The following is a 12,553-nucleotide window of genomic DNA, read 5'->3' as shown; positions in this document are numbered from 1 at the left end:
TAATCTGAAATAATGGAGAAGATAAATACCTTTGAGAATGTATTTCAGGAAAATTTTAGAAAATATTTGTCTAATGTTCTTAAAATACATTGGTAGCACTTGTGGGTATTTATTTGAGGAAAATGAAAACACTAATTCGAAAAGATATATACATACTTTATATATTTATGTAGTAACAATAGCCATGATATGGAAGCGACCTCAGTGTCCATCCACTGATGAATGGATAAAGAAGATGGCATATATACACAATGAAATATTACGCAGCCATAAAAAGAGTAACATCTTGCCATTTGTAATAACATGGATGGACTTAGAGTGCATTATACTAAATGAGATAAATCAGAGAAAGACAAACGCTATATAATTTCAGTTATATGTGGAATCTAAAAAACAAAACCAATGAGCAAAGAAACAAACAGAAGCAGACTCATAAATACAGAGAACAAACTGGTGGTTGCCAGAGGGAAGGGGGTAGGGTAATGAGGGAAATAGGTGAAGGGGATTACGAGGTACCAACTTCCATTTATACAATATAGAAGTAACAGAAGCATAGGCAATAGACTCAATAATACTATAATAACATTGTGTGGTGGCAGTGGTGACTATGTTTATCATGCTGAGCACTGAGTAATATATAGAATGGTTGAATCACTATATTGTACACCCGAAACTAACACACATTGTATGTCAACTTTACTACAATGATAAAAATAGAAAATGGTTAAAATGGGCAAAAAATATGTTGTTAAAAAGTCTGCTTAACAAAATAATATTCTAAAAAATCAAAAAGAAGCAAAACACAGCAATGTAAGATGAAAAGGTATCAGACTGAGATGAAGAAGAAAAGGATTTTAAAAGCTGAAAACTCGGGAGCAGGATGAAAATCTTTTAAGCAGCAAAGAACGGAAATGACAATGCAGAAAACACAGCCAATGGCATATGTGGCAAAGTCAGGAGATTGCCTGGAATATATAGCAAAAAGATAAGAGAACAAGGTGAAAACAAGGGAAACAATGGCATACAGAAGTCAGAGAAAAGTCACTGTGAACGATAAACCAGACTAAGTGAGAGAGCTGTGAATCATTCAGAACTATTTTTCAGTGCCCACTGAATGTCATGTATTGTGAGACCTACTGAGGATTCTGCTATGAACAAAATAGACTATACCCTGTTCTCATGGAATTAGAGATATGGAATGAAAAAGGTGCTCAGCCAAAAAACATGTCAGTTGAAAAAAGAATAAATGTGAGGGGAAAATGGGAGAGTTTTTGTGACAGAGGAAAAAATGCATTTACAAAAAAATGCATGAATTCCACATCTCGATAAATTGAAGTTCATGAGAATGAAGCTAATAGTATCTCAAATACACAAGGTGTCTGGGAATATACTGCCTGTGTACATTTCCTGGAAAAAATTAACCCAAACTCATGAGAAAGATGACACAAAATTAAGAACTGAAGAACTAGAAATTGTGATATAAAAGGGAGTTTTGAAATTATGTAAAAATGAGTGAAAATGAAATTTAATTATGTCTCAGGTCCAACATCTCAGATTATAACAAGACAGAGGTTTGGGCAGAGAGGTAAGAAATAGGAGTGATTGTACATTAAGTGATTTATTTATTTATTTATTTATTTATTTATTTAATTTATTTAATGCTCATGTTAGATAACATACCTTGTAGTCTTGTCTTCAGGAGTAGCATCCAGTGATTTATCACTTACATACAACACTCAGTGCTCATCTCAACAAGTGCCCTCTTTAATGCCCCTCACCCATTTTCCCTCCTCTTCCCCCACCCCATCAACCCTCAGTTTGTTCTCTGTATTTAAGAGTCTCTTATGGTTTGCCTTCCTCTTTTTTTTTAATCTTATTTTTCCTTCCCTTCCCCTAGGATCAGCTGTTAAGTTTCTCAAGTTCACATATGAGTGAAGTCATGTGATACCTATCTTTTTCTGAGTGACTTATTTCGCCTAGTATAATACCCTCCAGTTCAATCCATGTTGTTGCAAATGGCAAGAGTTCATTCTTTTTCATTGCCGAGTAGTATTCGATTGTGTATGTGTATATTCATCAGTTGATGGACATTTGGGCTCTTTCCATAATTTGGCTATCGTTGACAGTGCTGCAATAAACATTGGGGTGCATGTGCCCCCTAAGTGTCTTTGAAATTAGGGGTACAGATGGAATCAGAGTTAGAATGATCACTATAGGTCCTTCTGACTTAATTATACATTGAAAAAATTACAGTCCATCTGAATCATGTGGCTTGCCCAAAGTCAGCAGTCAGTGAGGGCAGATCCAAGTCCTGGGGCAGTTCTGCTTTGCAGACCCATGTACTTTCCACACCCTTACATTACTTCTGGTGCTGCTCTTTGCCATGCTATCATTCTTAACGATTGACTCTGACATCACATCTGCTGCAGATCGGTTCTCACCACTGGCTTTCAACACCACCAAATCTAAGAGTATATCTTTTGTGGATTAAAATTTCTCTTTAAGGAAAAGGACTATGCACCTAGGGAGTATAACTACAAATGCATTCTTATAAATTGAACTGTCAGGCAATTAAAAATAATCCTTTTTGTCTTTTATTCAGTTCACTTCCTCGTACACTGGAAATTTTTATACTGGTGGCGTTCACTGACAAAGGTAGGGTAAAGCTAAATCTTAAATTTTTGAAAATGATGGTGCTAAATATTCCTATGAGAAATATTACTGCATAAGAAAAAAACAAGACATCTAGTATTAAGTGACAAATCTTCTTACTCTTATTATAATTACTTTTACGAGCTATAGGATAGAAAACATTGAAGATAAATATCCCTACCCTGTGTATGATGCCTAAGAACTGGGGGGGGGGGGGGCAGTTAATTTACTGCTTCTCTTCAGTTTTCATAACCCTCAAAGGCACTTTGCCACCACTTTGCGCAAACAAAATCCTAGAAATACTAGAACAGTACCAATAAGATAACACAAGATTGCTAAGTTAAATACATAATTACTAAAAGGTGAGGCAATAGAATTTAAGGCAGGACATCTTTTTAATTTATTTTTATTGATTATTTTAAAAAATATTTATCTATTTAAGTAATCTCTACACCCAACATAGGGCTCAAACTCATGACCCCAAGATGAAGAGTTGCATGCTTTTCTGCCTGAGCCAGCCAGGTGTCCCTAACTTTTTATTTCTTAATTGCAAGCCAGCTATTTACTTGAATGAGAAGAGAAACAAATATATCTGTACCTTCACAAAAATATCTTTAATAAAAGATAATACATATGTTATATATTCTTAGTTCTTCACATCTGAATATAATATGTACATCAGAACATTTGATTGCCTGTTTACATTTGGGTTTTGGAGAAGCATATTTTCATTTCCAAATTAGAATATTTGGAGAAGCATATTTTCATTTTTAAAATGAAAATTTGGAGAAGCAAATACTTATTTTCAAAAATGAAAATGAGACAGCCAAGGAAATAACAGCTTTCTCAATAGCTCTTGACAGGTAACTTTTATGATTATATTGGTATAGAAGTAGCTCTAGTCCAAAGTCCTTCTTTACTTCATGAGTTTATGTTCTTGCTGAAGAACCTTTGCCACATATTTTTACAGTCATTGGCTTACTTCATCGCTGGTTACAGGTCAGCTTTTTAATCTGTGTCATATGTGTACAAACTGATGCCTACGCCTTTGATTAGGTAGAACTGATGCCTACGCCTTGGAGAATATATAATGCTTACAAGACACTTTAAAAATACTCAAGAGTGAGGACACCTGGGCGGTTCATTTGGTTGAGCATCCAACTCTTGATTTTGGATCAGATCATGATCCCAGGGTCATGGGATTGAGCCCTGCATCAGGCTCTGCACTGAGCATGGAATCTGCTCAAGATTTTCTCTCTCTCTCTCTCTCTCTCTTTCTCTCTCTTCCTCTCTCTTCCTCCTCCCCCCTTCTCTCTCTTTCTCTCTTTCCCTAAAATTTAAAAAAAATACTCAAGAGAGAGACTTGGTTGACAACACATGGAAAGAATGGAAGATGTTGTTACCTGGCAATAGGTGGGTTGTCATGGAATTAAGTTGTAAGACAGTGGTTCTCAACCAGCAGGGATTTAGCCCTTCAGGGGCATTTGGTAATGTTCTGAGATGGTTTTGGTTGTCATACTAGGGTGTGTGGTGGGGTGCTACTGGCATCTAGTGGGCAGAAGCCAGGGATGCTGCTAGATACTCGACAGTGCACAGGACAGATCCTCCTCTCTCCCCAATATAATTACCCAGTCCCTTTGTGTGCTCTTGGTCAAGTCACTGATCCTCTCAGGATCTTGGTTTCCTCATCAGTAAAATTAGCAAACTAAAATACATTAAGTGTTTATGCATGGAGTCTATAGTTAATAATACAACACTGTATACTTAAAATACCTTGCTAAGAGGGTAGATCATATGTTAAGTGTTCTTATCACAATACAAAATAATAATAATTAAAAAATTGAGTGCCTGGTTGGCTTAGAGGGTTGAGCATCTGACTCTTGATTTCAGCTCAGGTTATGATCCCAGGGTTGTGGGACTGAGCCCCGTGTTGGGCTTCATGTTGACAGCATGGAACCTGCTTGGGATTCTCTCTCTCCCTCTCTCTCCGCCCCTCTTGGCTCATGCATGCATGCACTCTCTCTCTCTTTCAAAATAAATAAGCTTTCAAAAAATAATAAAAAAATAGAGAGCAGGAGGACACTTTTGGAAGTGATAGGAAGATCTATGACAAAGATGGTGGTGACGGTTTCATAGGTATATACTTATCTCCAAACTCACCAAGTTGTGTCCATGAATCTGCACAGCTTTTTGTATGTCAATCATACTTCAATAAAGTGGCTTAAAAATACATGGAGTATTTAGGACCACACAGTAAATTTAGTGCCAATTTAGTACCAGTAAGTGTGCAATAAAGGGAAGACATTAAATATTACTATTGTTATGATTTTTATTATTAAGAGGATTGCATTCTTAATACTTAAGAAGTAAACAGTTTTTATTAAGATAGGACAAAATTAAAAATTGCTTCAAGGCACATGCCTACTCTGAAAATGGTATGTTTTACAGAAATGGTTCTGTAAAAAGATCATTCCAGCCAGAAATCTATTCCCATTTCCCTCAGTCTCTAGCAATTATATATAACCAATTAGAAGAGGGTAGCTGTTTATGTCCACCTGTGACATGTTTTCACTGCATGGGGCTCAGGCTATAGCAGGTGATCTGACATACAACTTCCTGTCTCAGCTACCAAGACCATGACTAGAAAACTTCTACATGACTAATAATTGGCTTTTTTATGGGTCTAACATGCTAAAACTTTTGTTGACATCAAGAGCTCTTTTCCTGTATTTTCTAAAATTGCTTTCCAGAAGCAATCTGGCTTGCAGATATCTCTACCTACATTTCATAAATGCCTTTGCACTTCGTAATAAACCTCTAAGTACATTTGAAGACTTAATTTTGATGATAAATGTTCTTTCCATTGTTTATTGAAGTTTAATAACTAATTCTTAGTAATAAATTTCCCCTACCTAAAACAGACTGAATGGATTGGAAATTGCCCACACACTTTTCCTTGGAAAATTGTATTTGTCTATTTGTCGCTCCACCCACTCTACATTCACATCTGAGAGGTGCTAAATAAGTCACACATTTGAAAATGTCATGCATGTCTAATTTTATGCCTGGCAATATAATTTTTTTTTATTTTAAGGAAAGTAAACAATATGCCACATTTCAAAAATTTTGCCAAGCCTTATGTTATTGTTACATAGCACACATAATCCACCATCACAGCAATTTACCTATAAAATTTCATAATAAAACCATATGCCTTTTGTTTCTGTGGTATGTAGGAAGGCTGGATCCAAATAATGGTATTTGATCTCTCATACATATAGTTATTGCCAGAGGGGAAATTCTGTATTGTGTCTTTTCTTTTGCATGGAATCAACAAAATCATGGGAAATAGAATCAGAATATTATGTGTTTGAAAATTGCAAAAGTGATAGCACAACTATTACTGAGAGAGCCAAGTAAAAAACTTACTTTAAATCAAGGTCACTATCAAAAGTACTTGAGCAAAGATAAGCTTTTTTAGAGAATCACATTTGACAAGTCCCTAAATGTGAACTGTTGACATGTCAGTGTTATAGTTGCATCAGATAAACTTAACTTCATGTTAAATCCAGTCTGAGTAGGTAAAAAAATTTTTTTTTCTTTTAAAATTTATTTATTCTGAAAGATAGAGAGAGAGTGGGGCAGGGGCAGAGAGAGAGGGAGACAGAGAATCCCAATCAGGCTCTGTATTGTCAGCATGGAGCCCTATGAGGGGTTTGAACTCACGAACAATGAGATCATGACCTGAGCCCAAATCAAGAGTTGGACGCTTTACTGACTGAGCCATCCAGGTGCTCCAGAATTTTTCTATCAGTATTAATTCCTTCATGTATACTGCTGGTTCCTCTGTTACGTTTTTTTCCCTTTTTTAAAATCTTATTTTAAAGAGAGAGAGAGAGAGTATGTGTGTGTGTGTGTGTGTGTGTACACACACACACACACACACACACACACACACACACACACACGAGCGGGGGAGGGGCAGAGAGAGACGGAGAGAGAGAATCCCAAGCAGGTTCTGCGCAATCAGCACAGAGCCTGATGGCGCTGGATCCCATGAACTGTGAGATCATGACTTGAGCTGAAATCAAGTGTCAGATGCTCAACTAACTAAGCCACCTAGGCACCCCTCCCCTGTGACTTTTCAAAGCGAACTTTTCTCATGAAAATTTAAGATTGTGTTTGAAATATATCATTCTACTTCTTTCATTTATTCAAGGGCAACTGGAAGACACATGAAAAGTGTTGTTTCTCTCACTACCCCCCCCCCTCCAACGTGTTCCTTGCCCAAGAAATGGGAGCTCCACCAGCCAGGTACTCAGCCAAATAAATGAGGAGTCAACCTTAATTTCTTTCTTTCCTTCTCCCTGAGAAGGGAGCAAATCCTGTCATTTCCGTTTACAAATAAATCCCAACCGTTCACTTCTCTCCATCTCCACCACCATCCCTCCTCTGGGCCATCATCATCTTTGTCACCAGGCTAACACAATGGCTTCCAGAAGAGTCCTACTGCTCCCAGCTTTGCCTCGTGTTCTGTCCCCAACCACTCTTCACCAGCACAGCACCTGCTCTTGTAAATCCACACATCAAATCACATCAAAGCTCTGCTTAAAACTTTCAGCTTCCACCCTTCTTGTTAAGCCCAGAGAGGCTGGCTTATTCCCACCTCAACTGCTCTGTCCTCTGCCTGGGAGGCCCTCTCCCCACATTGTCACATATCTTGGAAGTCTCCGAGGGTTCTGTTCTGCTCACTCACTATTAAGGTATCTCTTCACAGTGCTGCACAATATATAATTTTTTTAAAAAATGAATAGACTTCATTTTTTAAGATCAGTTTTAGGTTTATACAAAACAGCAAAGAGTACAGAGTTCTCATATACCCTCTCTCCCCTATTTCCCTAAACAATTTTCCCTATTAACATTTTGTATTAGTGTGGTCACATGTGTTACAATTGATGAGCCAATACTGGATATTATAATTAACCGAAGTCGGTAGTCTAGATTAGGGTTCGCTCTTTTTGTTGTACATTCTATGGGTTTTAACAAATCCATGATGCCATGTATTCACCACCACAGTATTGTACAGAATAGTTTCGCTGCCATAAAAATCTGCTGTGCTCTACCTATCCATCTCCTCTCCTGAAACCTCTGGCAACCACTGATCTTTTGACTATCTCTAAAGTTTTGCCTTTTCCAGAAGGTCAAATACTTGGAATCATGCAGCATGTTCAGTATTTGTTTAAAAAAAAAGTACTAAATTATTATCTGTGTCCCCCCCCCCACCCCCCCTTTAGAGTATAGGTCCTACAAGAACAGGGATCTTTTTCTCTCCTTTGGCCACAGTGCCAACCACAGGTCCACAGTGTATCCCCTGCAGGAATTTGTAGACTGAATGAATGGATGAATCTAACTGCCAACCAAGTGGACAGCAATCACCCATACTTTGGAAACATTCCTTTCTCGATTTGTTCTAGTAACTTTGGAGCAGACTTATCTAGGTTTCTGACTTTTACATTGATGCTTGGCAAAAACTGGGAAAAAAAGAGCTAGTCTCTGGCCCCAAGGGGTTGAGAGTGTGGCCACCACAGATTCTTTTGCCTCATGAGACCAATATGTCATGAAAGGATTTATCCAGTCATGCTGGATATGCAGGTGCTCCTGAGTTAGAGAGGCAGAGCCTGGACCAAGTCCTACATGGTAAAAGCAGGCTCTGCTGGGCCTCTCTCTGCCCTCCAGGACTCAGAGGCTACTCAGGAATCTGCTTTCCCACTTCCCTCCTTTACCCTAGCCTTTGCTCTGCCCAATCTTATCCGTCCACCCCTCCCAACGCACCCCCCAGCAATCTCTGCTTTTAGCACTCTCAACCTCCTTGAATTCTCCTCTTCCTCCCATCTTTTCATCTGTGAAGCAGAAAAACACTCTAATTGTGACTGACAAGAGAGAAAAAAGCCCTCAAGATTCCTCAGATTAAGGAAAAGAAGAACCGCATGTGTTAAAATAGTGCAATTAACTATTACAACAACAACAACAAAAAAAACACACCCTCTAAAATACTAAAAAATGCCCAGAGGTCTCAGTCATAGTTTCCCTAAAATCTCCAACTTTGTCTCATTAAATTTTTCCCTCTCAGTCTCCACCGTTTAATATATAAAAATCAAATTTCTTACTCAATGTTTAAGTTATTCTTTTTATTATTGTGTCACAATTCTTAGAAATCTTTCTAAATGTGTGCCCAAAGGAGACCAGACGCTTCTGAATTCATGATGATGGAAGCTTTAGGGTGTCCTTACTGCTTCCTATATTTAGACTCGAGGAAATATGCCCATCATCACCATGTTCAAGGCCTTAAATGTTTTATATCCTTCAAGTTTAGACTTACTCAGCCTCTGCCTTTCCCAACTAAGCCCTAATCTTTCTAACATAAACCCCTCCCCAGCAGGGGAAGCATAAATGAACAAAAACCAATAGGACACTTAGCAATACTGTTGGTTGAATAGTATGTAGTGTGATGTCTTTTGGGGGCATTTAAGAGCTAAGGAAGGAATATTTTTGAAAATGTACAAAATTAAAAAGAACATAGCACAAGAAAAAAAAATGTTTAAACCCCTTTGTAAACATCAAATATTTTAAAGTACATCACAGAATTTTTGAAAGAATAGGAAAATCTTATCAACGTATTTGAAAAATAACTATTAACTCCCTCAATACAAAATAGAGCTGCCTAGTTTAGTGGGTTTGCTCTGGGTTCTTTTTTATTTTTTAATTAGAAATATACTTTTAAAGGCTACACATTTATAATTTATAATTAACAGAACTATTTGCCATGTATACTTTTATACTTTTTAAATTCATTCACCTAAAAAGTTAGTCAACAGTGAATTATCTAGCCTTTGAGCCTATGATCATCCCTTTTAATGCCTAGAATTTCAGAGAATGCTATCTATCTTTAGCTATTTATCTAATAGCATTAATATCTAATGCTATTTATCTTTAAAAATAAATAAGGAAATCAACGATTCTTAAAGATATAAGCTTGCCCCTAAGACGTTTCTTTTTAAAATTTGTCCTGAGTTCCATAAAGATGATATAAAAGAAGAAATAAAGTAAGCCCAAAGTGTGCCCATGGGACTTTAATGACTTTGAGGGCTCCAGTGACCACAGTAAATCACTTTCTAAAGCTTCATTCCCAGGGTTGATCAAGTTACTAAAAGCCTCAGTGCAATTACAGCCTTATTCTGCAGGTCAGAATCTGTAATTCCTTAGGTTTTCCTTAGCTATCACTCTGCCGTCAGATATGAAATATTCCCAGTCTAATAGGATCATAGCCTTGCTTCTGTTCCCAGTCTTTTCAACATTCGTTTGAATGACAGTATCCCATAGTATTAAGCAGTGGCTCAGTAAGGGATAAGATATATAAAGAAGCAAACTTACCATCAAACACGTTACTATAATAACAAAGATGCTGAGAAAAATGACAACAGCATAAAATCCTTCTTTGCTCCAGATTTTGTCCGCTTCATGCTGCCCTTGTAAAACATTTTTCTTTAAAAGCAAAACAGAAAGTCTGACGTTAAATGAGAGTTTGAGGAGAATGGCGTTCTTATCAGACACTCAACATATTTTTAGCTTCACTCCATTCAGTGTAGTAGAACACACCTACGTCCCCCGCTGCCAGAGCTGCTTCTCAAACTGATCTGAGACGAGGACAGCCGTCCCTATACATGAAGAGATGATTTTATCTCCTGTGCAGGAGCGAGCGTGCCGGACATGGCATATTGGGTCCTAGACTTTGTAAATGTCCCTCCAACAGTCTCTCTGGGAAATTACCTGGTTCATAAGTAAAAGAGTTCTGTTCTTTTCTGTGTTGAGGAAACTGTTTCTGAAGCTTTCCTTACTGTTTTAAGTCCCCTCCCACAATACCAACACCCTGGTTTACGTGCTGTAATGCAGCTCTTGACTTTAAACAAAAGTGAAACAGGTGCAAACAAAATCTCTTGATGCTTTTATAAACAGACACTTTTATAACAGTGTCAGGATCATTTCCTTCCTTCTTTTCTCTTTCGTCAAATCTTTTTTTTTTTTTTCCTTTGAATGCAGTCTACTTTTGCAGTTCACCTCCACCTGATTGAAGTTCACCTCCACCTACAAATTGTTAGGATATTATATTTTACTTAAAGCAACAGGGAGCATCAAAAAGTGCAGAATCATTTGGAAATAAAAGTAAGATAAATAGTTTTACTTGCGCCTTTAAAATTTTTTTGCTTGCTGCTTAGTGGGTGAAAGGGTGGAGAAGAAGCTGAATAAAATGTGAATGAGTGTCTTAGTTTTATTTCACCCAGTCCTTCTTTAAAAAAAAACCCACATCTATTAATATCACAACTTAGAAGGCAATTAAATTTTATAATTCAGTGAAATTTACAGATTCATAGTTAAGGAAACTTTAGCTTGAAACTGAATGGCCTACAGTTGGGAAAAACATAAATGCTAAATCAAGTCAAATGTTTCCGCTCATCTAAACTTCCATTTTGTTGAAGTATGCCTTTTATTTCCCTCGGTGAGAGTCCTTGTCTGTCTTTGGATATTGCCTCCAACAATTAAGAAAGCCCTGAACAACAAGATATTGATGATGAAAAAGCCACATGGATAGTGGCCATGGAGAATGAGAGTTCATCTTGGGCACCCCAGTGGCAGATGAGTGCCCAGCTTAATGTAACCACTGGGGTGACTTCAGCTCCTACTATGTGGAAGAGAAAAACCACCTACTTGATCCTAGTCAACCCACAGAATCATGAGAAATACATAGTTGTGTCAAAAATAAAATTCTTGAAGAAAAAGAACACCCCTGTCCTTGTAGGTGTCTGAACTTTGAAATCATTGTTAAATTATTTTTCAAGACTTTTTAAAAAATACAACACATTCAATGTTTGTAAATTAGACAAAAATAAATAGTTGCCTTAAAAAATAGTTTATAAAAACTTTTATCCTGGAACTCAAGTTGCTGGGGACTTGAACAAAACAGAGCAGAAAGGATCTTGGAGTTCAATTGTGATTATAAAAATGATTTGAGGCAGACTCCTATTGCTTGCGTAGTTGAATTTCCATTGCCTTTGCTTATAAAACACTGATATGCTCACTGTAACATCTCGCCTACTTTCTAAGACACAAATTCGTAGATATAAGAAATGACTTGTATGTATTTTAAAAATATGTAAGTGGTCAGTTGAGGGAGAATCTGAAAATACTTGCTTGATGAAATGATTAGAAACCAAGTATCCTACTGGAAAGGAAATCTTGCATTCAAGTGGTGACTTGTCTTTTACTCTTTGACCTCAGCCAGATCATATTTAATACAATACCTCTATAAACATAGCTGGAAACTATCAGAAAAAAAAAACAACTCTTGTAGAAACCAGGTATAAATATGGTAATGAGTTTTTTACAGGCAACTAAATAACAACTATTGCTTGCTATAAAAGCAAACTAGTTAAGCCTTCAAGTAGGCAGCCTAAACTTGTCAAATTTAACTATGAGGATCTGAGCTTTAGTTCATGTAAAATTTGGATAAAAAGCAGTGGTTAGGTGGGTGGAAAGAGATTTTGTGTTCCTAACCTGATTTGGTTCCTTTCTTTCTCTTTTTCTTTCTTTCTTTCTTTCTTTCTTTCTTTCTTTCTTTCTTTCTTTCTTTCTCTCTTCCTTTCTGCTATAGTTCGACACCTCTGGAATATCAACATGTTCCTTTCTGCTTAAGACAAATCTGTTTTGTTTTCTCTTTTAACCAAAGTGGTGATGATGGAAGAATTAACCTCCTACCCCCACTCCCCCACTCCTAGTTAGAAAGGCACTTGTTTTGAACTCCTAGAACTTAGTCACTGCGCTTTCTTGGTAAATAGATTTCCTTCTG

The 12,553-nt window shown here is 37.1% G+C and overlaps 1 protein-coding gene across 3 annotated transcripts in view; it reads right to left on the bottom strand.

The window, feature by feature from the left end:
* The window catches only part of PTPRR (protein tyrosine phosphatase receptor type R), a 243,175-nt gene that overhangs the window by 96,344 nt on the left and 134,278 nt on the right, over positions 1–12,553 (bottom strand). For 2 of the 3 annotated variants that reach the window (XM_019455098.2, XM_019455099.2), the window contains one exon: positions 10,084–10,194. In XM_019455098.2, the coding sequence (XP_019310643.1) occupies positions 10,084–10,194 (111 nt within the window). Of the gene's footprint in view, positions 1–10,083; positions 10,195–10,479; positions 10,582–12,553 lie in introns of those variants that run through there. The other variant, XM_019455100.2, reaches the window with a different exon arrangement.

Source organism: Panthera pardus, unplaced genomic scaffold, assembly GCF_024362965.1.
Source record: "Panthera pardus isolate Hobbes unplaced genomic scaffold, ASM2436296v1 HiC_scaffold_6, whole genome shotgun sequence".
Taxonomy (NCBI): domain Eukaryota; kingdom Metazoa; phylum Chordata; class Mammalia; order Carnivora; family Felidae; genus Panthera; species Panthera pardus.
This window is presented reverse-complemented; position numbering and strand designations above follow the sequence as displayed.